Source organism: Cydia amplana, chromosome 7 (assembly GCF_948474715.1).
Source record: "Cydia amplana chromosome 7, ilCydAmpl1.1, whole genome shotgun sequence".
In the NCBI taxonomy this organism is placed as follows: Eukaryota; Metazoa; Arthropoda; class Insecta; order Lepidoptera; family Tortricidae; genus Cydia; species Cydia amplana.
In genome coordinates, this window is record NC_086075.1 from 12,070,552 (window position 1) to 12,098,133 (window position 27,582).

Below are 27,582 nucleotides of genomic sequence, written 5' to 3' on the forward strand. Positions count from 1 at the left end.
GAGGAAGATTGTTTTATAAACTTATTCTATGATACTTGTATGCTTAGGTATACATACATTTGTTCCCATACTGATTGAAAATTAAAAAAAAAAAACTTAATGCAAAAACATTAAAACAGTAAATTCAAATAAGTAAGGTATACAAACCTAGTCAACGTATTTCTTTAACGCAACTAACTACGATCCCACGCAAGTGCTCCCGAGTAGGTAACGACGACCAGCAATTTCGATAGTTGAAGTAAGAGAGTTCACATAAATACGGTAGATAACATGCATTAATCCTTCTTTCATAGTCTTTATCCTAGCGTAACAAACATGGCTAGCGGATAGTTGGGCCAGGTAATTGCCTCAGGTAAGGCCTCGAGGTAATGAATGCGCTCGACTCCGAGAACAATTTCCTTACTTTTATACGCTATCTGCCGTCATCTTGAGGTCATTCATGGTTTGTCTGAGATCTTTCGTTATTTTAGTACACGTCGTTACTCCCGCAAAGCCTCGGGTTTACCTTTTCTGTCCGGTTGCGCGCCTATGAGAAAACCCGCTATTTCCTCACTATGATTTATCTCTCGGCCTCTAAGCTCTGGGTCACTTTTATAAATGTATTCGCTCAATGGAGGCGCACTTTGCTGCTGACTAGTCTAAAATCTACATTTATTTGTCTTGGTAAAATGTAATCGGAAACTAAAAAAATATAGGCATTTTACATTACAACATTACATTACAAGGCATCTAAAAGTAGGTACGTATTGTATCTATATTGAATTTCGTGCCAGTTTTCAACAATAAATGGCTTAATTTCCGGGGAAAGTTTCAGTATGTCATTTATAAATGAGTTGTTTGAGCGAGTGCATCCGCGTAAACCAAGCCAAGCGGCGTTCGTCGTCACACTACGAAATAAGCATTAAAATAAAATGTTTAACTTTGAAATACAGAACTTTATCCTACTATGTGTTCAATGGAAATAATTTATTACTATCTATAAATGTAGGTTTTTTAAAAGCGCCTTATATTATCACTTTACACTTGGGAAATTACTAAAATGGGAAAACGTACGTACAATTTATTTATGTATTCCAAAGGCATCGTTTAGTTAGTTATATAGGTTAAGGGTTGTAACCAACCCTTACTTTTTTTTAAGTCGCTTCTACTATTTTTACTCCCTTAGGAACGGAGAAGGTTAATTGTATGGGTGAGTGAGATCAGTGAGAAGCTATTGCTTTGGTGTAGATAAAATCTTTAACTCAACAGATGACGCTGTCATAATTAGGTTCTTTAAATTTAAAGTTATACGTTATACTTATACACTTAGATGCAGATTCGCCCATTAGTCATATCTCAAAGCTAGCATAAGACGATGCAGCATTATACCTCAAAAATAAAATAGCTAAATAGCTCGTTATACTTTACGAAATAGCCAGAAGTTCAACAAACCCGAGGTAATGGTGATGGAATCTATACTGTCGGACGTATTAGGTTCCACAACAAACGCTGGCCGCCTGAAAGACGATGCGCCCCCAAAACATTCAGGAGAGGACAAGAAAAGTTCAAATAACCCAAATTAAGGAGCGCAATAAAGAGACCCTTCGGAGAGCCTTGTGGGAACAATTCATGAAAATGCCAGTCGAACGTTCCAGTAAAGATGTTCGAAGCAGCATAAAGGGTTGAATAAACAGGTGCCTTTCTTTTACTTCGCACTTGGAGACTTTTTGTAAGTTAAAGAGAACATCCACAATAAAGGTATTACGGCTTTGTACTGCCACCAACCTCGGTATAATCGGTTTTCCTACTCGTGCAAATAAAGAAAACTGCTATCCATTTTCTACGAGAAAATAAAGCAGTGGCTTTGTTGCGATGTACAACAAAAACACTATTTCAAACCTTATTTTACGGTGGAAAAAATTACACAGAAGACATACTTACCTAAATATTTTATTAGTTAGGAATGTAGGTAACTAGGCAAAAGCAAAATATACGCATAATTTATATTTAAATGGAATAATATCGTGGAAAAGTATATCAACAGAAACTTTTGGAATAAGTGGAAAGTTGCTCTGAATAAAAGTTGCCATAAACTATTCAGCCGTAATAAATATCTGTCTAGATCATGTTCTCCTCTGAGACAGCCCAACTGGGAGCAATCTCAGTTAGAACGACCGAAAAATATAACGTACATTTACAAATACTTGCCCCCTCAAAATAACGTATTAGGGAGCGCCGAGTATGACATAAATAGTGGCGGTGTGGAAGTCAGTCGACTATATAAAAATGAGGTTGTGAGGGATATTACGGCGGCGGCAGGGCGCCGGCGCCGGGGCTCTCGCCCTTGCTCTCGCAGTTCGCGGGCAGACCCGTCGGCGCCCGCTGTGTCGTTGGCCGTCCGCTCCGCCTTGCGCGATACGACAACACTCGCCCGCGACGCTTCCCGCGAGCGTTCGCCCCTCGCGCGACTCACGACCGAGATCCTTGTTCCGCCAGGTGAGCGCGAGCATGACTGAGAGCTTCCGAGCACCAAACGCGCCTACTTGAAGTGTCTGTGCCGGAGTGAAAACAACATGATTCAAACAAGTAGAACACATGACATCAGTGCTGTTGTGAACCACGATTGTATATCTCCGTTAACTCAACCGATCCTGGTTTTTAATCCAGCATAGACTCAGCCAAGCAGAAGACAATGAGTCTAACTCCAATAAAATATTTACTTTTTGTATTTTTATCATTTTGGCAAGTTAGCAATCTAGCATCGACATGTCCAGAAAAATGTACGTGCCATAACAATTTAACATTATCTCTAAAATGTTCCTACAATGTAACATTGAAAGAAAATCAGAACGTGTATCACGTGTCGGTGTGTTGCGACGACGAAGAGCAAACATGGAGGCAGGAGTTCGCAAACAAAACGCTATCAGAAGTGATGGTCCGCTATTGCAGCGCGTGTGGCAGCGCCGACCTCGCATCGCCGGCACTCGACACCTATTCGCTAGTTATCACAAACAACAACCTTTCCAAAATAGCGATCAACGTCAACAACCGAAACTTACGACAGATAGACTTATCTGATAATAGACTGAAATCCATTACAAAAGGCCTCGTTAATAATTTTTCGTCTCTCCAGAAACTAATTTTAAGTAGAAATGAAATAATTAACATATTTCCGGGAAGTTTTAATGGACTATCAAAATTAGAATTGCTGGATTTATCGGAAAACAACCTAACGATCTTAGCGAACGTTTTTACGCCGCTTAAAAACCTTCAGCATCTAAATTTAAGTAGAAACAACATCGAGTTTATCCACGAGAACTACTTCAACAATTGGTTGTTGCAACACTTGGACGTGTCGCATAACAATCTGAAGAAGATGGAGCCTGGCGCGTTGCAGTTGTTGCCCAACCTCGCGCGGCTGCTGCTAACTGACAATCCTCATTTAGGAATCACGCAACTAGACCGGCAGCTGCTGGTCGGCACGGGGCGGCGGCTGCAGCAAATCGATGCGTCGCGCACCGGCCTCTACCAGGTGCCCGAGGCCTTCACCCACTCTGTGCGCTTCCTGTCGCTCGTCGGCAACCAGATATCATCCGTCAGGTGCGGCGATCTCGACAGCTACCCGTTATTGCAGTCTCTCGACTTCTCTGATAACAAAATTGTTTCGGTTGAGGATGACTCTTTGGGCAGATTAGAAATGCTCTTATTACTAAACATTAATAAGAACATTTTAACAACCATACCTAAATCTCTACCTGATGAGCTGAAATATTTATCCGTTAATGATAATCTTGTGAAGAACTTATCTCGACACGACTTCAGAAACTTACCAAATTTGAGAATATTGTTATTAAAAAACAATCAAATACGATACATTGAAGACCATGTATTCGACGATTTGTTGTCTCTCGAAATGCTGGATTTGTCAAATAATCCGATACAAGTTTTATCGTCGAATACTTTTGACGGACCTCTGTCCCTTCGCGACTTAAGACTGTGCTACCTGAACGTGTCAGTGCCGGCGCAGGACGGCTCGTTCCCCGTGCCGGCCCCGGAGAGCGTGCAGATGCTGCACCTGCAGGCTAGCCCCGGCCTCGCGCGCCAGCTGCTCGCCGACTCCGCCGCGCTGGCCGCCTTCTCACATCTGCAATACCTCGACTTAAGAATGAATAATCTATCGGAAATAAGAAACGACTTGCTTTTCTATCTTAGTCAGTTAAAAACTTTGAGATTACACGGCAATAGCCTTAATTGTAGCGCCAAAATGTGGCTAAAAGACTGGATGAATTGGAACCAGTCCACATCAAACGGCGAAAGCTGTTATTACTCTACTTCAGAAGCCAAAGAGGATATAATCAAATACAACTGTACTTTTCCGGAAACGTTCACCATAAGCGAAAGCTTACCGCCGGTGAATTTATATAGCACTGAAATGATAAATAAATTGTTGAGGTACTATGGGTATCTCAATAATAAAACAGAGAAAAGTTACGACTATAGCAAACGTGACAAGATTAAACATAATTCTGTTAGCTACGACTACGAGTCGAAATTGAACAAAACTATTGCCAAATATACGAAATATGCTAATAGTTCCATCTCTAGTGAAAAGAAAGATGCGCTTAAGATGAAAAATACGTTAAAATTCCCATATAATGACTACTTGAATGAAACCATGGCCATCAAATCACGAGAGTCGTCAAAAATATTGGAGCAAAACAAACTTTTACACGATCAATTAAATATAGATCAAAGGTTTTTAGATACAGAGCCTAATTTATCTCCAGCATGGCGGGACTCGAAAAAAGGGAATGAAAATGACATTCCAGAAATTCAGCAAAATAATAAATCTGGTAAGCGCTTGAATACACCAGTGGAAGCTAAAAAACTTTTACAAATGAACTTAGTGAAAAATGAATCTCACCCGGCGACCCTTTTAAATGTAACTCATAATGAAATAGGGCTTGCCGTCGCAGACGGCAATCAGACTGCGGATGCGAACGAAAAATCACAGTTTTCGCCGTATCAGTCGCCTCACACAAACTATGCGCAATACATGGGCACAGTCGCCGTGTCCGTACTGATAGTAATGTCTTTGATCCTTTGGATCAGTTTTCGCCTGAGATATAGGAGAAGGCGGGTGCCAATCGTGGAGGTGGAGGCTGAGGACCAAATAGAGGTGTCGAATATATCAGGTGGAGTGCTGTGGTGACACCTGCGCGCAGCCGACCCCACACCCTTCGAATACGACTCGCTTCTGACGTAGCACCAGTGTGAGTATATCTACATGTTCATTCCAATTACCCTTTGACCGCCACATTCGGCTTGCCGAACCTTGGTTTTACTGTGCATTTGCGCGGCTGGGCAGTGGGCAGTTGCATCGGTATTTGTTTACAAAGAGTGTTTGATTGGCGAAAATACGCTGCCGCTTGTGGCGATTTGAGGGTTTCGTAAAAAAAAAATTCAATAATATTCATGACAGACAATATCAAACAATACACTCCTTTTTTGGGCAGTCGTGTAAAAACTAACATGTTCGCATATTATTTTCTTACATTAATTGAGCTAGTCCCACTCCCACATTATGTTAAGGCTATTTTAATACGATGCGTATTTTTGATATAACACCAAATTGAAACATATTCATGAAAAGATTAAAATTTTCCAAAAATGTATGTATGGTATACCATAATAGCGTATTAGCTCAGTAATGATTTCAACTGAAGTAAAGTCGCGTCAGTAAATGCGATGTTTTGATTCAAAATAAAGTAATAATAAAAATAAAAGATGATTTTTTAAAAATTAAACATAAAAGTTCATTCAACGTCGGTCGTAACAAAAATACACGCCGAATTATTCAATAACTAATGAAGAGTTGCATCACTTGCATTCCTGCTAGTTTATTTTCAGAATGTTGTTTCCATTTTATTTTAAAACTGCATTTAGTTTTCTGAACATACATATGTATTTAACCGGATAATTAAGCTTTAATTTCGGCAAACAGAAATGTAAATTGGAACAATAGGTTGTTGTTTCAGCATTACGTACATAACGTAGGGAGTGACGCGACGCGACGCGAGGCTGTAGATAACGCGTTCTTTGTTTCAGTGCGGAGCGGTCGGCTGCACGCTGTACGGGAGCTGTTATGTGATATAATCGGACGTACATATTTTTCTATGGAATAAGTACAAAGTTGGATGGGCAGCGATGCTTATACTTGTTTGTGTCTAAAGTGTAAATAACCTTTGTTAACTAACTTAGGACATAGAGATACGTATTTTTGTGTAAAGTCGTAGCATTGTGATCATTAAGGTTTGTTTGAGTATAGGTAAGTGTACCTATGACCTATATTTTTTAAGAGATACGTATTAATAATTAATGTTGCTATAAAACATTAACATAGAGCAGATCTCGTCTTCCTTGTTAACCCTTTCATTGTAATAAATACCTAACATAAGCTATCTTGTAAACGATCATACCGTGGTCAGGTCATGTAGTGCCAAAACGTTTGGAATCGTACATTTGTGATCCCTGTGTTTATACAAAAATTGTTGTCGAAATATTTATTAATAGCAAAAGTTAATTAAGAACAATACTACCAATCTCAATTGCCAATGTAAAATGAATAAAATACGTTTTTCACTTCCTTGATCAGTACCTATTACTTAAATTAATTAATTGCAATTGCGTACAGTGTTTTGATTATAAAGTTATACGCTTCGGCAACCTTGGTCTCTCGCAAATATTCGAGGTTACCTACGTCTCTTTCTTGGGCATAGATAATTTTATATGTATGTAGTTATAGTTAGACAAAGATTGCCGAAGCTTAAATCGTAGTCATATTTACAATTTATGACTCATTTTTGTGTACGACCTGCTAAATACCTAAAAAAATCTAACCTATATATATAATATGTACCAAGAGGGCGGTAAAACATTATTCAGTGCGCTAATAGTTTAACGAACTAATTTACACTTTTTTATGATATTTTTCTGTTTTTGTTGGTATTGTCTAGTTATTCGTCAATAGCGTGCTACAAAATAATTTGGTAAATTACGAGTTGAGTAGGTAGCCAGGTAGGTACTTACTCAAAAACTTGACGGTATAATATTTCTAATCCTTGAATCTATGATTTGTAACTTTATGTACGTTATCCCATTTTAGCTAATCATAAATATACTGGTCCACGTGTACTTAAATACATATACAGTGTGGAAAGTTAACTCGGGCCCTGGAGGGAAACTACCTTAAATCCTTGAGCTAGCTCATTTTACTTAAAGGAGACATTCCTTTATTTTTAAAAAGAAACAAAACTGCATTCAAAGATTTTCTAAAACTCGCTTGCCTCGCCCGGGACTCGAACCAACTAAAATAAAAAAAAAACACACACACCCTATTTTATTATACTAATCGATAGTATTAATATTCAGGATAAAATTTCTCTAACAAACATTTGGTTACTGTTCACTTTTAACAAGTAAAAGACACGTAACAATTCCAACCCCTACCCTAAAATTTTTCGAGGCGACTAAAGCATAGTGTTCTAAATTCTTGCGGAACCCCTGCAGGGGTGTCGCGGAACCCTAGGGTTCCGCGGAACACACTTAGAGTATGGCTGGCCCATAATATTTATGCGTGTTATTTGAAACGTAAAAATTCTATGAACATTCACATAACATATTTTAGTTAGTTTTAGTGTCTTTGTACCTTTTGTTTTTGTGTTTTATGTGCATACGTTTTTAATAGTGAATAATAAATATTATGTAATTAACAAATGTAACTTATTTGTACTATATTTTAATAAACGGGACTTAATGAGTGAATTATGTATTTTATGTGTGTTCTTTTTGAATATAACGACGTTCATGATCACAGGAAGTCTGATAAGCACCCGTTTTAACATATTCGATACTACAAAAGTATTCCTGTAATAAAAAGTAATACTGTTAATTAAGCACCTTGTGCACCTTTGCATTAAGGTTTATGATTGTATAAATTAACAGTGTGGTAGTTCTTACATTGAAAAGTGCACAATTGCCGAAAACATCAAGAAACAAATTGCGATTGGTAAACAGCATCAAGTAAACAAATCAGTTAGGGACAGAACAAACCATATGTCTTCTATAATATATCAGTTAAGATAAAGTGATTAAAAAACACTGGAATTTCACTAATACTATAGTTTATTGTTATGAAATTGTCCATTAAAAAATCTAGATCAAATTTATAATCATTTATTGCAATCGGAATAAGCCTCCGGATCAACTGCGGATAGTCGGAAAACACGCGATCATACCTAACCGCTTCCTCGGTCTTACTGCAACCAAGAACAAAATAGACGAGACGTCAGTATGGATAAAAAATATAAGTTTACGTAATTAAGTCCCGTAATGCGTTATCCCAATCACACCATCGTTCATATAAATTAAATTTAATGCAATAGTTCATCAGCATCACTTAACACTCTGAAACTAAGGTTGTAACTCGATATTTAAAGTTTGAAGGCAATCATGTGTAGATATAGATATATGTTTTTACGTAAAGTTGTAGTTTATGATGTACAAACAGATAGCTAAAGATTTACGAAATAAATAGAATCGCATTTAACAGTGTTTCGTTATTTAAGCCCTAAAGTGGTATTCGACTTAGCATCTCGTTACATCGCTAATATACTTAAAAAAAATTAACGTTGGTATTTTGAATAGCAAATTGTAGCGTTTTACCGGTAATATTGTAAATTTAATAACACCGATGTTACGAACTGATAAAAAAATTAGTCGAATACCACTACTGTCTTTGAAACCTCAAGGTAGAAGTTGTGTTATATGTAGGTATATAATACAACTATTTCATAATGTATTACATAAGTATATTGCCATCTACTGAAATCCCACACAAAATTACACACGTATTTACTTAGTCGACCTTTAAAGAAAGTGCAAACAAAATAATTTGTACCTCCAAATGGGTGCGATTATTTTGCTGCGACCAAACAGAAGGATATCGTGAAAATATTATGAGGAACAAATGTTTCAGAACTATAAAGTGTCACTGACAGTAGTGAAGTGTTCACAATCTTGTCATGACATTACATATTATGGTTTGTTTCCAATTGTGTCACTTCCACGTCCCGAACAAATGATGAGGGAACCAAATAGAAATACTTTCCCTAAGAATTTATAAAGAGAGAAGAAAAGAAGTGAGCGTACGTAATGATTTTTCAATATTTGTATTGACAGAGAAAATAAGGGGCCTCCGGGTGCTTCAATTGATTTCAAACACACATTTTTTACAACACAACGAGCGCAGTCAGGCGAAATGTGATTATTACACTTCCTGGCGGTTGTGGGGCGTTTCAAATAAATTTGACAAATATATGTTCTGATTACTGTACCCGGAATACTTTTAAAAACAGGTAGATGAATAGACAGATGTGTTGTGGAAGTGTACGATTTACAAGTTGTATCCTTGGTGGTGTATTGGTGAACGTAAAATATGGTGATACCAATTTGATTTGCAATGAGAACTGAAGTGATATTGATTTTAATGTAGGTAAGTTATTTTATTTCTCATATTCAAGCGGACAGTGTAATTAAAATCAATCATTGGCCTTTGCGTCTATTGCGGACGATTTATGGTGCAAATTGGAGAGACAATGACCTCTCCGGACTTAACACCGCCTGGGACGGAATTAAGGAAACGCAGGGATGCCCAGCACCTGCATTACCCTCTCGGCTTCACTGTCTTACCCCACAGGAAAGGCGAGCCAATACGTGTGGAGACAGGTCAGCTGCAGGAATCTGCCGCTTATTTCAGGTTAGACCCTACTCGCGCCTTGCGGTAACTCCATTCCGGGATTTAATTTTGGAGTATCCTTCTCCTAGATGGATTGCAAGCCAATGCTAAGAGGTCCATCTCCCCTGTGACGAAACAGCTTTTTGCTTCGTTTGTGGACTTAGTCGCCTCGTACGACACCCTTATCCCATGTGAGGGTTGGCGCTATTCTAAAGCCGGCCACCACGCGGCACGCGGCAATTAAAATAACACGGTAATAACAAAAGACAAGTAGGTAAAATGACAATAATTAAATATGAAAAAATATGCCGTCAAAATACAAACACAAGTCAAATAAAAAAAATGTAAAAATTCTTGATTTGGTATCATATAACTCATATAAGTTAATAAAACAGTCCCTTTGCTTGTAATTTGAATAAGGAAACTTAATACTTACTTAAGAGTTTTATAAAAAAAATTGTTACCTATCACAAAATATGATGGACATGGGACAATGGCCTCATTACTAGGAAATACACTATTAGGTATCTTATCTTATCTTATTATTTTCGGGAGCCCTTACAGATACACTTCGACCCATAGGGACACTATTAGGTAAGTAAGGCATGTTACTATTGCCCAGTTGAATTTTAAATTGTATATTGCAACTGTCAACGATATTATACTCCCGAGTACAATTTTAATTAAATGCTTTTATCGAACCTTAGGATTAAGCTGGGTTGGTAATTAAACCCGGCCAGGATTAATGACCTTTGTCTGCAGGTATACTCTTTGATTTATGAAGTCCCGTGTTTTGTTGCTTAATACTTATTAATAGACACTACATTTTAATTAAATTACTGGTGGATTTTACTGTACAATTGTTATTACAAAGAAGTGTTATTTGGAATATAAATTCGGAGGAGTCTTTGTTTAACGTTTACCTAACAAGGCACTATTTACTGGCGCGTGCTTGAGCAAATGTTGACACGCCTCAGCGGCGCCACGCGCACGCGCCTCTATGATTGCTTTAATTTAATCCCAGTCTCCGCTTACTATTTTTCTCGATTACTAATCACAAACACAATAAATCCAATTAGGAAACCGAAGGGTCGTTAGGTACAAGTGGATATGACTCGTCGAATTAACAAATGAATTTAGTCGAAGTCGGTAGGGTAGGTAGGTATCACTGTCGGGGCCCAATATCAATATTTAAGCGGGGCACAGCGCGCTCCTCGGCTGTTTGTCTTGTGCACCGCGACTCATAATGGCTGAAGGGCTGTTTACATTCCACTATGGAATAGGAATAACCTTGTTAACATCGTCGTGCCCCCGCCTCGCGATCACCTGCTTTACGTGCCGGAGCCGCCCCAAGCGACGGTTATACAAATGGATAACTTACTGGAATGATTTTCTTTGTCAATCAGTTTAAACAGATGTACTCGATTTTTTCGAAATGAATAACTAAACTGGCAATTGGCATATACATAAAGCAAACATGATTTACACAGGATACCTTTAGGGCTTATAAATATTTAGCGTTTAGATTATGTTTCAGAATAATTAGTCTATTTATAACAAATGTAAATGTAAAGCGAATATATAGTCTAATTTTAACTAGGACTAATGTTTTGATTTGCTTGTGCCTTACTTACTAGTGATACTAAACAGTTAGTTTCTGACTTTAAATGAAAACCGACTGCATCGGACAAATACCAAATCAGCGTAGTAGTACTACGTCGTAGCACTTCGTAGCACGTACCAATTCGTAACATGTTACAAAAGTGCGAATTATAATTAACAAGCCTGTGAAACTTATCCGAGGCGTTCTATTCATGCTGGATCAACCATTCGGTGAAACATAGCTTGTAATTGGTGATACATTTGTAAAGCATCACTAAACCTAATTATTATTCTAAGAAAACTTGAAGTTTTAATTTCAGTAAATATATTTTATTTGCTATAAAATTTAAGCTGATCTAAAGTTAATGATATCCTTACCAACTAAGTAGAACCTTAAAAATAAGACGCATCTGCCGGAAAATCATTTTGAGGAGCTGTCTCGGCGCGGGTAATCGATCTCGGGGCCTCGTCAGCGGCGGATTACACACAAGCGTACTCTGATCTGCATGAATATCACCCGCACTTAAGGTGACCCTTTCAAGCCGCTATATTTGGAAGATTCACACAAAATCCTACGTTCGCTAAAATTTTATATTAGTTATTTTCAGACTTTTAAATGTTATAATTGATTGTTTTAAACAATTAAACAGAGAGAAAAAAAGGAAAGTGTATCTATGCGTAAGTGTGTGGCGCATTTAAGTGGTTTTTATGTAACCGACTCCCAACTGACTGAGCTCCAAAGAAAGGTTATTAAAGATATATAAAGGTAGGTTATATATATATATAAAGGTATTTTTAGGATTATCACGTTTTTAAAACCCCGAAACTACTTCCAAAAGAAGATCGCTCTATATTTTATACTTTAATATGAAAATCTTCAACCATATTCCCCAGCTCCATATTTCAAGAAACATGTTGAAAACTCCTTAACTGAAAAACTTTAGCATCCTATTTTTATAGTTAGATCAACTAACTGTATAATGAGCCCAAAACTTGGGCTCATTATACAGTCGGCAGCAAACTTGCTAGAAGCAGGCTTGGTCATGACAGGCAGAGCTAGAATGAATTATTCAACCGAGGCCGGCCTCTGCATTACGGTCACAAAACCGCACCTACGACTACAATGCACTAAACTTAATAGCTTACACGGACAGTCCGGAAGAACGTTTATTGTTCGCTACGGTTGCTTCATTCTGGGGCCCTATTTGATCCAAGGAAGTCACAAATGATGAATTTAATATAGCTTGTTTTGTGATATAAGTGGCCAAGACCATTCCGTTCAGTAAAATTTTGCAAATCAACAAGTCACCTAAAAGTCTGTCTGCGTTAAAAAATTACAGTTCCGCCATGTCATCTTCTATCATTTTCTGAATTTAAATTCTCTGTTTCTTTAGGTATCCGTGCTTTCATGTATAGGTACTATAATAATACCGATCAGAGGGACGAAAATACTTAGAAAGTGGAATGTTTTTTGATTGTATAGAGTATGCCGTGCTTCTGTCTATTTTTGTCTCAGGCATGGGAGTGACATACTCTCATTTACCTATTTTATTTCTTCAGACTTGTTATATAACGCAAATATAATATAATAAGTCAAATTTTAAGATTATTCTACCTTTCTTGTATCGTAACGCAATAATCACATTAAATGTGCAATCGCAAACAACAGTCACAAACTAGAATCCTGTACCTAAGTATTTCTATTAGGTTTCAAAAGTTGACAGAAAGTATATGAAAGTACTCAGTAAACATTCACAAAAACCGAATGAATCGCAACTATATTTAAGGACGATGAATAATTCAGACGTAAAAGGGCCAACCGCCGAACCACTTTTATGTTGTGTCAGATTTATATCAGCAACTGACCTACACTGTTTTGAGAGTAAACTAAGTACAGAGAGCTTTATAGGTCGGCTCGTCTGTTTTATTTTATGCATGGTTGCAAAATTACAACCGGTCGTTTGCTTCGGAACCCTGAAGTTGGCGCTGGCACTGCGTTTAGGGGAGATAAAGAAATTTGAAATTATATGGAGAACCATCTTTGTTCGAACTTAGTTTTATGGTACGAATAAAAAAAAATAGTTTGTATAAAGCCTGTAGTTGATATATTATAACTAATACTAACTGTATGTTCTTTAAAGTGTAATTTTAACACATTAAGTACCACTGCCTATTTTAGCTACTATTTTAGCGATGCGGTGCATGCGACATCGAGCATTGACATTATTAGGTACTCTTGCATATTCGAGCGACAAAGAGACAAACGAACGAATTAAGTGGTTCACGGTAGGCCCTCTGGTCTGCTTTACCTCGTATAAACATACAACGTGCAACAACAACAATACGTACAACGTACATTCATAAACTTTTATCGTTTACCGTTTTCTTTCAAACCGATTTCCAATACCACTTACGGTTGTAATGCGTGGTGGGACAGAGGTGCGACCCGAGGCGTTGTCACGATGATTCTTCAAGAACGACAGTTTCGCAACCATCAATCCATCCAAGCAATCCTTTCTAGCGAGTACGTAGGTCTGAACAGCACAAATGGCGTCGCGTCGGAACCATGGTATAATAATATACCATGTTTTATTAGACCATGATCGGAACAAAGGCTGTTGTTACTTGGGCTTTGAACTTGATGGACCATACATACGTAAATATGTATACCTATCCGTTGCTGAAAGTTATGAAAAGTCCTTGCGGTCGTTGGTTATTATGGTTCCGTACCAAAAAAAAGTACTAAGGAACTCTTTATTTAAATAGCGTTTTGCTATCAGTCAAGGCTTATAAATATTAGTTACTATTACATAATAATTACTTTTAAGTATAGGTAATTAAGGCTATAGACCTGGGGCTCGTTTCTCAAAAGCTTGTAACTTGTAATACAAGTGGAAGGCCCTTTCTAACAAAAGCTGTCAAAAAGTGACATCCACTTGTATTACAAGTTACAAGCTTTTGAGAAACGGGCCCCTGCAACCTCTTGATAACGGAGTTGAAGGGTTGAACTAGCGACACCGTGCGATTACATAATGAAACGATTACATAAAGTTTAGGTGCCTACTTGATAGATAGATAGAATATCGAATCAAAATACTACAACTACACTAAACTTCGGGCATAGAAAGTTCACACGAGGTTCTCAAATAAGAATATTTATTTCAGAATAATTTCACATTATATGTATCAATCTTCTCCCCAACGCTTACCTACATAAAATCCCCATTTTAATATGAATATTGGCAATCTTAAGTGTCGTCTTGTGTTTTTAATTGAAACGACATGATGGTAGCAGGGAGCGAGCGGGAGCGCTCAGTGAATTATTCAGCTGAGACAATGCACAATTGTCGTCAGGTTTCAAACTATCCGTTATTTTTTGTGGAGATATTCAATACTGGTTTATTTACTATCAAGTTACCTGTAAGTACATAACTACCTACATGTAGACCCTGACGATAGATGAATGTTCTCGCTTTTTGCTTATTTGTTATTTGACGACACAGCATGTTTATTGGTACTTACTTTAAAGTTAGTAGATTGATATGGATAAGAGAATATCACCAAAATGTACCACGCAAATTGCAACAATTTTGCAACAGACATTACAACGGCTAATTAAAAATTACCTCTAATAATTTATGCAATATGAAAGAACGAAGAAAACTTTAAAGCTGGTAAAATAAGCGAAGGCGTCAAGGCCGTCAAAGATATTAAGATGAAGGAATTAATGATTGCGGTCGGTTGCGGATTTTATTTTTTAAGAGCCCTATTAGGGGCGCCAAGGAAATCCCGCAGTTTCAGGGCTGGCAGATTTGCTCGTCATAAAATCAGGGTTAGGTATTTTGCTGTGTGATTTAACTGTTTGATCCGCACTTAATTTTTACTCCAAACTCATGCCTCAGCCAAAATTGACGCTTCGAAATTTATAGCTCTGGGAAAAGCGTGATACATGGTTTTGCTGTCGAAGTAAATAATGGGATCAGAGAGTAGGTTTATATAAAAGCAATAGGTAGGTAAAAGTTAGGTATAAAACCAGCTATACGTACCTATACCTTTTTAGAAAAATAAGTCGTCTTAAAAAGACACATTTTAATACGATTCGGTGGATTCTGGTTATTGTTATTTCATACATGTTTTAAACATAAAGATGATATGTCATTGTCAACACCTAACAATACCACCTACAATAAAACACCTTTGCAAATTAATTGACACAAAGGAAAACAGAGGTCATTAGCGGTACATCCCTACTGAGATGCTGGTGGCAAATGCGAGGCTAACGAAGCTCGCATCTGCTCTCCACAACAATTAAACTGCGTGTTTAAACTGGAATGCTGAAACTGGAATTCTGGTAATTTCCAAGTTATACCTCCAAAAAATACTACTACTAGGTGCCGCGACCCTTCAGGTCGCGGCACCTGGTTATTGTGATGCTTTTCGATATTCTAAACTTCTAACGTTATACGACTACGTTTTCTTTCCTTAAAAAAAAACCATTATTAGTCACCCTGCTAAACGCATTGATTGACACGTCATTCACCATAATCGGCTCCATAGTTTTATCATTAATATTGTATTATGTCTGTCATGTCATATCTGTGTCGTGTCATAAATATTATACGTTTGTATCGCGGGGGAACATGCTCACCGATTTTTAAACTACTTATAAGGAATTGGTTTCTGAACGCTTTCATCATGTATTTCTGTTAAGGTTGCCAACCAAATCATAAAATTCTTAAGCTTGTGTTCAAAAATCAACTCCCTACTCCTCAAAAAAATATCGACGATCAATGTTTCCCCGCAATTCAAAGTAACCCCAGTTTACGGTACTGCTAAAATCAAAACCCCTTACCGTAATCGGGTAAAAAGGAATCTAAAAACAGTTGAAACTTCGAAATAATTGTGTAAATGATAATCGCTATTAGGTGTCTCAATATAGAACAACGATATATACGATATTTTAGATATTAACGTTACTTTACAGCCATTTGAATTTACGTTGGAAATAAACAGTAGATCGGTAGAAATACGTGCATCGCACGGGAAATCGCGTCGAACAGTAACGATGTCCAGCTCGAATTTAACGAAGCTTGCATTTTCCTCTTTGCTACAATTAAACAACGCGTTAAAATTGGAATATTGCTGTGGAAAGGTAAAATAGTTTGTTGTTTAAAACTGTACCTACCTAATCAAAGGTACCTAACGTCATGTTATATAATGATCATTTGTCAACTACAGTTCACGCAGGAATTCCGAGGAATCATCTATACATATAATAAAGCTGAAGAGGGTCGAAAGTCTGTACATGGAAGATATTTGAAAAAAAATTGGCTGGGGATACTTAGAATCGATAACAGAACACGTTCCAACAGTTTTTAGAATTTTTGTCTGTTTGTCTGTTTGTCTGTTTGTCTGTTTGTCTGTTTGTCTGTTTATCTGTTTATTTGACCGCGCATCACGTGAAAACGGCTGAACGCATTTTGATGCAAACTTTACTAATCTGTCAAGAAAATCCCTGGCCACATTTTAGGCTAGAAAAATTCAACCCCTAAAAGGGGGGGTGGCCACTACACTCAATTAAGTTATGTTTGCACCTGAATCTTATGGCGCTAACTTAAGAAAGTGGTGTAAACTTTTTTTTTGTGTAGGTACTTTGTAAAAAAAACAACATTTTTCGTAGTCGATGTCAAACGTCTTTGAAAATAAGTATTAAATCATATTCTATTGACAATAATTAACATTATTTGAAGTGGGTGGTTTGAAAATATGATGTCTACCCCAAACTTTTTCATACACTTTTCGTCGGGTAGTTGCACAAATCTTTGTTTTGACATTTTGTTGGGACATCAGTTGGCTGCGACCACGACCAGTGAAACCTGTGTCGAAACGTCGGTAAATAAAGGTAATAAAATAAATTTCGAGATAGGGCCGTCTATAAATGTGAGTTAATATGTGTTCAAAACGCGAAAGTTTTTAAATATTAGGTATATGTCTTTGTAAATGTCAAACAATTTGGGACTTGCATTTTAAACGCGTTACCATAACCTTTCGGACAAAAAAAAACAATTTTTCGCGAAATTCTCGCAACGTATTGAGGTTACAAGGTAGCACGGTCTCAGGAATCTGAGGAAGAATCTCGTGCCTCGGAGACGTTCACGCAGTGCGAAGAACGGTTGACCGCTCAGCGGATTCGCACGACAGATGCGCTCGACGGTAGATACTTACCTACACATGCGCGGATATTGGCGGAAATCGAAGGTGAACAGGCAGTATATACCTAAATCCATTAACGCTGTCTTGGATGAAGGCAACGTTACAACAGACCCTCTGGAGTTCCTAAACTCATTGAGCACACACATTAACCTACATTAATACTATTGTTCTGTGTTAAAGCACTGACAGCCTGGACGCTTCGGGCCTTATGCCCTACGCGGAGCTCGGCCTTCGCACTTACACACTTACACTATTGTTCTGTGATTAAGCACTGACACCCAGGACGCTTCGGGCCTTCGGCCCTACGCGGAGCTCGGCCTTCAGGCCTTCGCATTAAGACATTTATACTATTGTTCTGTGTTTAAGCACTGACAGCCTGGACGCTTCGGGCCTTCGGCCCTACGCGGAGCTCGGCCTTCGGCCTTCGCATTAAGACACTTATACTATTGTTCTGTGTTTAAGCACTGACAGCCTGGAAGCTTCGGGCCTTCGGCCCTACATGGAGCTCGGCCTTCGGCTTTCACATTAGATATCCACACCAAAATTTCACGTAAACCATTGCGGCTGTGTCCCTGACATAGCCTCTCTCAATTTTTTCTATCAAAAAAATTCGCGCTCGCTACGCTCGCGTTTTTCACTTTTAAGGTTAAGCCTACTCTGATAAAGATGACATTCTGGGCACCCTACCGAGCGACTACTACGACTTACGCACTGACATCCTGGACGCTTCGGGCCTTCTGCCCTACGCGGAGCTCGGCCTTCGGCCCTCGCAATCAGACACTTATACTATTGTTCTGTGATTAAGCATTGACATCCTGGACGCTTCGGGCCTTCGATCCTACACGAAGCTCGGCCTTCGGCCTTCGCATTTAGACACTTATACTATTGTTCTGTGTTTAAGCACTGACAGCCTGGACGCTTCGGGCCTTCGGCCCTACCTGGAGCTCGGCCTTCGGCTTTCGCATTAGATATCCACACCAAAATTTCACGTAAACCATTGCGGCTGTGCCCCTGACATAGCCTCTCTCAATTTTTTTCTATTAAAAAAAAATTCGCGCTCGCTACGCTCGCGTTTTTCACTTTTAAAGCTAAGCCTACTTTGATAAAGGTGGTATTCTGGGCACCCTACCGAGCGACTACTACTACGACTTAAGCACTGACATCCTGGACGCTTCGGGCCTTCGGCCCTACGCGGAGCTCGGCCTTCGGCCTTCGCAATCAGACACTTATACCATTGTTCTGTGATTAAGCATTGACATCCTGGACGCTTCGGGCCTTGGACCCTACACGAAGCTCGGCCTTCGGCCTTCGCATTAAGACACTTATACTATTGTTCTATGTTTAAGCACTGACATCCTGGACGCTTCGGGCCTTCGGCCCTACATGGAGCTCGGCCTTCGGCTTTCGCATTAGATATCCACACCAAAATTTCACGTAAACTCTGCCCCTACCGAGCGACTACTATTACGACTTAAGCACTGACATCCTGGACGCTTCGGGCCTTCGGCCCTACGCGGAGCTCGGCCTTCGGCCTTCGCATTTAAACACATACCATTGTTCTGTGATTCAGCATTGACATCCTGGACGCTTCGGGCCTTCGACCCTACACGATGCTCAGCCTTCGGCCTTCGCATTTAGACACTTATACTATTGTTCTGTGTTTAAGCACTGACATCCTGGACGCTTCGGGCCTTTGAACCTGCACGAAGCTCGGCCTTCGGCCTTCGCATTTAGACACTTATACTGTTCATGTTCTGTGTTTAAGCACTGACCGCCTGGACGCTTCGGGCCTGCGGCCCTACGTGGAGCTCGGCCTTCGGCCTTCGCACTTAGACACTTATACTATTGTTCTGTGATTAGGTACTTACAGCCTGGGCGAAGCTGGGGAAGGGTGAAAAAAACTATTGGGTTTGAGTGAGTGTAATTTTGTTTAGTGGTACCTACCTAATTGTAAAATATTTTATCTGGACTTCAGCCCGCTAATCGTATCCATCTGTCAACTTTACTTCAAGTTCCGCCTCCAGGGGAGAGAAAGAGAAATTAGGGATGAATTAGCTTACTGACACAGACCGAATTCCACGCGGGCGGAGCCGCGGGCACAGCTAGTAGAATATAAATTGACTCCTCACGACCCCGCTCGATCATTGTGCGCCACACCTTCCCATTTTTTCAGCTAGAAATTTCTCAAACCTCATCGGAGACTTGTAGGCATTGTCCGGTCGCCATCAGATATATCGGAGTTGCCAAGTTACTGGTTTGAATAGTGAACACGCCTTTATTGTGAAGGCAAGACATGAGCTGCTCCGTTGTTCTATAAGTGCCTGGTTGCAGGGCACTTATTAGAAGCGGGTACTGGCAGAACTTGATTACCGTCCTTATAATGTATAAAGCGTTTAAAGGTGACGTTCGGATATCAACTGAAACTGCATTACTGTTGCGGTGTTGTTTTTGCCGCCGCTGTATCTGTCAATTTCATTGATAAAATAAGTGAGGGAATGAACGTCATAATAGCGGCAGTATTGCGGCCGTGAACGTCACGTACCTATTATCAAGATCGCAACAGTAATGCAGCTGCAGTTGTTATCCGAACGTCATTCACCTTTAGATGACTCGCGGTCACCGCACATAAGCATATGTACTTGTAAATTACATGCTTGTATTGAAGCGTCAATAATTGTAACCGCAGCAAGTAATTTTATATGGTCAATCTAATCGATAAGTGATCTAATACTGAGATACAGGATAGGTACTCATTTATTATCCGCTTACGCCGATGAAGTGGAAGCTCATATCCTCTTCGGAAAACATTATTTATTTTCTTTGCCAATTCTCATCCCATCGCTATCTAATTTTATTGACTATTGTTCGTCTTATTTATGATTCGGTGAATTGTGTTTCGATCAGACAATGGTAAGGGCCCGCCCTATCGTACTTAATTGTGTTAATAAATCAGATTTCTTTTGTTACACAATGTTATTTTCTGTTAAATTAATTGTCTGTTGATTCATCTGTCTGTCAATTATTTTCGTTTTGCTGAGAAGCCGTCTAGCTTAAAGGTCTCAGGGAGGGCAATTGGGATACAATAATGTTTCTAAGAACACACACTTTATTACAAGCATGGAAAGCGTTTAGGGCAAAGCCTTCGAGACTCGTTACTTTATATGACATCATTATCCGTTCTAAGATAACGCTTGATAATACTACTTACGTACTTTTCTAAGCTTCAGTATGTATATGTAATTATGTAGGGTTGCTTCTGAGAAGATCGTGATGTTTTTCAAATGATCGGTTGGATTGTTTTTAACGTTAAAAGTGCCAAAGCGATGAAAATGAAACAACTAGATTTAGGATACGGTTGTTTCTCTCCTTCTGGGATCTAACATAAAAATAAAAACAACCGTACCGTGGTAATTGCAATTAAAACAATATTGCTTTGCCAATCTGCGATAAGCGCCAGTCAATCAGTGCTAAGTTGCTAACCCGTTATACTTACCTACTAGCGTATCTTCTCATGGAATGAATACGCAAGTAAGTACTTACATATATAACAGATTAACACTAGCTGTCTAGCACGTTATTGTATCGCGGATTGGCAAAGCAATATTAATATTATTGATTTAATTGATATGTATTTCCGCAAATTAACGCCTGATTAAATAAATTGTTCGAGGTAATTGCTGTCATGGGGAAAATGCGCTTAAATGGAATGATAGGTAAGTGTACACTGTGTACAAGGCAGTTGTGGGTTCGGTGAACTTTTAACAGTAAGGTGGGTTCAATTCGTTCACGTTTGTTGTGAATTTGCGTCCAACCACTCATCAAATCTTCTTGAAGTTGTACTTAGCAAAATCTTATTTAACCTATGACTGATATTCTTCCTGGACACCTTACAAAATATTGATTAATTATTTACAAGTACAGAATTAGAACTAAGTGTAATATATATACCCTGGTATATCATGATTTTGTGTTGCAGAAATATAATTGAAAAGCTATTCCTACTTAAATTTCAAGAATTACCTATTTAAGAAAAAAAAAAAATTATGACACCATTCACGCTCTAAACGTTAAAATACAAATTTACTCTTATTGTGTCCGTCGCCGAGGAAAATATTTCTCTTCGAAGGTCAGTCCAAAAACACTTTACATTATTCAGACCTCAATATTCATTCACACAGAAAGCTTTTTTCTATATAATATGCTATAAGTAGATACCTACATAAGTATGTACCTAATGTCGGTCAATTCTTGTATCTAATAGTACTTGTAGATAGACACATATTAATATTATATGTATATACGCATAATATTATTAGTTAAATTGTCGCTCTCCATATCATTGAATATTATAACCACATGACCCACAATGGAAAAAGGCAAAATTGTCACGAATCGTTGTGTAATCTCTAACCCAAGATGTTTATCTGCAAAAACAATCAACATAAACCTGTCAATGGGAAATGAAAACTCTTTGATCCAGGTTACAAAAAAGTAAATATGTATTGGTCTAAAAATCGACAAATATGAAAGGGGTATATAAGTTCGTCAGTCCCTTTGATGTACACAAGCAGAGATAAAACGTCGTTATTATAGGAATCAAAGGGCGAAAGTTGCAAGATTAGCCGCCCCTCTCTCTTCCTGTTAAAGCTCAGCATTCACAGGCGATCCGTTCACTGGATTTATCGCTCGAGAAAAATACGCGGACAAGGGGTCGTTGTATACCTAACCTAAAGTAATTTTTCCCGATTAGTCCAGAACCTGCACGTTTTTACCGCCACGGAAAATGTTGTGGCATGGAGTGAGTCGTCGCGCGACCACTCCAGACAGGTCGGTAAAGGTTTGTTCATGCGGTCGGTTAGCAGCACTCAGACCAGACACGTCTTTTACCAACAAGTCTGCTTTTGAATTTTCAAACGGTTCTGCTTGCTGCTTTTTTTGATATACACAATTTTGAAGTAGGTACGAGTGGATCGTCCTGTGTTTCTGCTGCTGGAGCTGCGTTAGTACTCAATATCATAACTTTGGTTGGGCTTTAATTTTGAGAGTGGCAGATGTAACGTGGATGTATACTACGGCTCTTAGTGCGCCTCGCGGCTATCTATAGTGAATGCGCCGCTTTAGGCTTATTTCATGTCATTGCCAATGCTGAGAGAAAAAAAGTAAAAACGGAAACTTTTATCTACTTGATGGCGGGATCTGAGGTAATTGCTTTTGATGCCAGAAATAAAAGTTCCCAAATTTCTATTGAGAACGAACATAAGTGCTGCGGCTTTGAGGATGGGCCGAATTTTCACCGTAAAGACTTTAAAATGTTTTATGTACAGAAAATATAAAGTTTGACGTGCAGCTGTTTTTTCGTCATTATTGTATCTGCCATAATAGTACATTACATAACTAGGGAGGTGAATTCGTGAATGTTCCAGATCGCAGGTGTTTGTGGCCCGAACCGAAGGTGAGGGCCATAAATATGCGATCTGTGGCTTACGAATTACCGCCCGTGGTTTGTCTAAAGTTTTATTACTTACGTCTTGCCTAGGGTGACGTAAAGGTGTTTTATTCTATTCTAAGTATAATACCACATTACATATTTTATTCTTAGGTTATATATATTTAAAGGTCTCTCATCTAAGTCCAGTAATAATTAGATTACAACAATGTTGTCTAAAGACTTAACAATCTCAACGTATAGCTCCATAAAATGGTGTCCCGAAAACTAAAACAAGGGTTTACTTGGAATTAGCTCAAAAATAATCTCACAAATTAGCCTAATGAATGTCATGTAAGTAGGTCGGTCGGGGTTTGCTCGTTATCTGGTCCGTTATTAGCGAGTGGTGAGTTTACGACGAGCATTACTGCCCTCGTAATTTTACGTCCCTTTAACTCAACGACAGAACTTGTTGATGTCTTTTGTCCAACTTCCGGAACTTCCCAGATAAGATAGGCGCTTGAATATTCTTTTTGACGTATGAATAGATTTTTGTCGGCAAATTGTTTTATGCGTCGCGGAATTGGGGATCGGGAGGGCTTCTAGTAAATATCAATTTGTAAAGAGATTTTTTAAAAGGTTGTGACAAAATATTACCTATAGGTAACTTACTTTTTATGTTACGACTCACCGACCTGGACGATCAGCATCTCACGCGCATCATTAAGTATGAACGAGATGCCTCATGACACGATTTTAATTGCATTCCCCATGCACCAATCAGCGTTAGCGATCGTTAAGGTGGTGTCAAAACAAGATGAAAACCCTGACACATGTTTTGATCAGAATCGGCCTCCGTGCCCTTGCATCATTACATTATACTCGTATAAAAGTTATTTAAGCTAGCAGGGGTTCTTTTTGGAAGTAAGTATAACTACCTTAAACGTTATTAATATGACCTAATCATTTAGAAATCAGAAATCAGAAATATTTATTGTATAAACTGTGAAGGTACAAGAAGTTATAACTAGGTACATTTTTTGGTGAGTATCAACTGATTCTTCAACATTCTGATTCATCGAAATCGGCTCAACAGTTTTAACGCTTCCTATTAAAAATAAACGCCCTTCATACACTTGTATTATTTCTATTATATAAATAATAATCTAATAACTCTCCCTGTTGGCTTTGAGTAACTAACTAAATGTGTGAAAAACTTAACGTATCCTAAATGTCCCCAAACATGTTTAGATAACACCAAAAACAACTAATTCGGTTCCAACAGCTGTTTACTCAGTTAATAGGCACTAGAAGTTCCCGCAACTAGGGTAAAGGCACCAGTAGTCAGCCTTATAACGACTTTTTTAAGTTTGAACGTTCGGCATTTCTACAGGATTAGTCGGGTAACTAAACAAATGACATGGTTAGATCAATTATTTATCAGAGTTTTAAAACAAAATATTTAAATAAATAACAATCCTCTTTATAATATGTCTAATTAAGTTTAAACAAAAAGTGGCACTTTTCTCCAGTAGTCAGCCTCCAAAATCCAGTAAGCAGCCTCTGTGTACCCAGTACTCAGCCTATATAAACTATTCATAATAATTAGATCAAAATAACTAATATTTATATCAAAATCAACGATATTATAATATTTATTTTTTCTTTATAATTTTTGTTATCGTTATTGTACTTAGTTGTAGTTTTTAATTTTAGTTTATAATTTTTTGCATATATCAAAATCAACGATGTTAAACAAATATCAATTTTTTATTAATAATTTTAGTTATTGTTATTGTAGTTTTTAATTTTAGTTTATAATTTTTTTGCATACATGTATTACTTACCTACCTGTTTACTTATTTAATAAAAAAAAATACTTATAGGTACATACAATACAATTCTTATGACACGAAATTTGTTGGCCATAGGTACTTAATTAACTAACACTATTCTTGCAAACTAAGAATCGCAATATTTATTTTCTAATAATGAATCCGTCAAAAATTAACGAGGTAAATCAGGTAATATATAATTATGTTCCTGGCAGGTATTCGGTAAAAAATAATTAATTGAGTCTATGCAGATCTAATTATCATTAATAAACAAAGTCATATTGTCTAAACGTATCTATACATATAAATGTAGCCATAGTAAATCATTACCTCAGTTGCAATTACACCTGCATCGAAGAAACATGTCTTTTACTGTGTAACCTACCCTTACATTCAAAAATGAGCTTTAACCGAAGGAACATATGGTCCAAAATCGAACCGGATCAAGTACGGGAGTGATGCAGGCGGCCGGCCGGCGAATACAATAGGGAGCGCATTCCTTAAGAGATAAGCGGAGTTGTTTACGTCGTTTAGTGAAGATTTAGTTATGTTAAATAATTATTGATTTATAACGAACAGGAAAGTGATTGCAAGTGTGATTTACAAACTATTTGGCGTGAAAAAACTTCGTGGGTTGGAACTATTGACTTTGATACGTAGTGACAATTATCGGATTGACTATAAAGATAATAAATAAGTGAATAAATTACTAAAATGGCTCCAATAACGCCCGAACAAACTCAGTTAATTACCAAGTTAGAAGATGTGGCCATTATGATACAAAAAACGCAATCAAACATAAAGAAGTGTCCAAAACAACGGCTAACCGAGGGTTATGTTAAACAAAGGATGAAAATGCTTGAGGATTATTGGATTATGTTTAAACAAGCACACAATAGTCTCATGCATTGCACACCGCGTGAACAACGAGGAGATATCAAGTATTTTCTTAATGAAGATTACTATACTGTGGAAGACCTTTACCTCTGTTTGCAAGCCGACTTAACAGATTTATTGAGTAAGTGGGAGTCAGATAAAAAGTCAATGGAGTTATCTACTATGTCAACGTCGTTCCATGATGGGCAATTACCGTTCGTAAATCTGCCAAAAATCCAATTGCCGACCTTCTCAGGGAAATATGAGGATTGGCCCACATACCAAGATTTATTCACAGCCCTCGTGCACAACACAAAATTGACAAGTGTACAAAAGTTACACTATTTAAAAACAAGTGTCTCTGGTGAAGCAGAGACATTATTGCGGCATGTACAAATAACAGAAAATAATTACACACAAGCATGGGAGTTACTTAAAAACCGTTTCGGTAATAAAAAGATGATTGTTAATTCTGTATTAAAGAAGTTATTTGGTCAGAAGAAGATTCAAACCCAATCTGCTAATCAAATAAAACAGTTACTTGATACCACTATGGAATGCATCAACAGTTTAAACAATTTAAACGTAAGCACGGACTCTTGGGATCCGATAATTATCTTTCTCGTTGGGCAGAAGTTGGACGCCGAATCCGTTAAAGACTGGGAACAATCTGTGCATAAGGACAGTTCAGAAGACATGCCTAAGTGGGAAGAGTTACAGAAGTTTCTGGTGGCTAAGTTTCGCACATTGGAGATGGCCGCAGCAGTTTCAGTGCCTACACGTGATAAGTCACAAACTCCCAAGACATTTCACGTCGCTGAACACGAAGAAGAAGACGAGAGTTTGTTTCAATGTGCACATGCAAGCGTAGCTTCACAGCCTACTTGTACCTATTGTAAAGGTGAACACTACATATTCAACTGCAAGGAATTTACTCAAAAGTCAGTGGAAGACAGACAGGATTTCGTGAGAAAGAACCGATTGTGCTACAACTGCCTTGTTCCATACCATAATGTCTTTCGATGCAGACAAAAGACGTCGTGCAGGGTCTGCAGAAAAAGGCATCATTCTCTTCTGCATCAAACGAGAGAATCTAATGAAGAAGTAGCTGCTACACAACCACCATCACAACCGGAACCTGACACAAAACTTACAACCTTGCACGTTTCCAAACAACAACAGAGTCGTAAAATGTTACTGGCCACAGCACAAGTAGCAGTAAAGTCAAGCGATGGTGATACACACATACTTCGAGCTCTAATCGACCCGTGCTCAGAGGCTTCATTTGTATCAGAACGAGTAGTACAATTACTAGGTTTGTCAAGAACCAACATCAGTGGAGTCGTTTCTGGACTTGAAGAAAGTACACAAATAAATGTCAAGCATATGGTCGATGTTACAATTGCATCAAGGTATGAAAACAAGAAGACTGTGCTAGTTTCAGCTTACGTTTTAAAGTCGGTATCCACATATTTGCCTTCGAAACATATTTCGATAGATTCTCAGGCCATTGAAACATTAAAATTGGCTGATCCAACCTATGACACTCCCAGCAAGGTGGATATGTTGCTCGGCGCAGAAATCTACTGTCAAATTATTCAAGAAGGCTTAGTAAAAATGAATGATGGGATAGTCGCTCAAAAAACTACTTTAGGGTGGATACTAACAGGTCGAAAACAAATAGAAGCACAGAGCGACGAACACAACGTTACAACATTACACATAACAAGAATGGTGGCTGAAGACAACGATTTACTACGGAGGTTCTGGGAGATAGAAACTGATGTGTACAAGAAAAAGAAAATACTGACAAAAGAAGAAGAACAATGCGAAGAGATATACAAAAACACAACTAA

The 27,582-nt window shown here is 38.2% G+C and overlaps 1 protein-coding gene and 1 long non-coding RNA gene across 2 annotated transcripts in view; both read left to right on the forward strand.

The window, feature by feature from the left end:
- The window catches only part of LOC134649686 (uncharacterized), a 272,457-nt gene that overhangs the window by 38,614 nt on the left and 206,261 nt on the right, over nucleotides 1-27,582 (forward strand). The gene's annotated exons all lie outside the window — the stretch shown is intronic.
- On the forward strand, nucleotides 2,046-6,561 carry LOC134649484 (leucine-rich repeat-containing protein 15). The gene is made up of 2 exons (XM_063504239.1): nucleotides 2,046-5,252; nucleotides 6,088-6,561. Exon 1 carries the CDS (start codon nucleotides 2,672-2,674, stop codon nucleotides 5,189-5,191), a length of 2,520 nt encoding a protein of 839 aa, XP_063360309.1. The 5' UTR covers nucleotides 2,046-2,671; the 3' UTR covers nucleotides 5,192-5,252; nucleotides 6,088-6,561.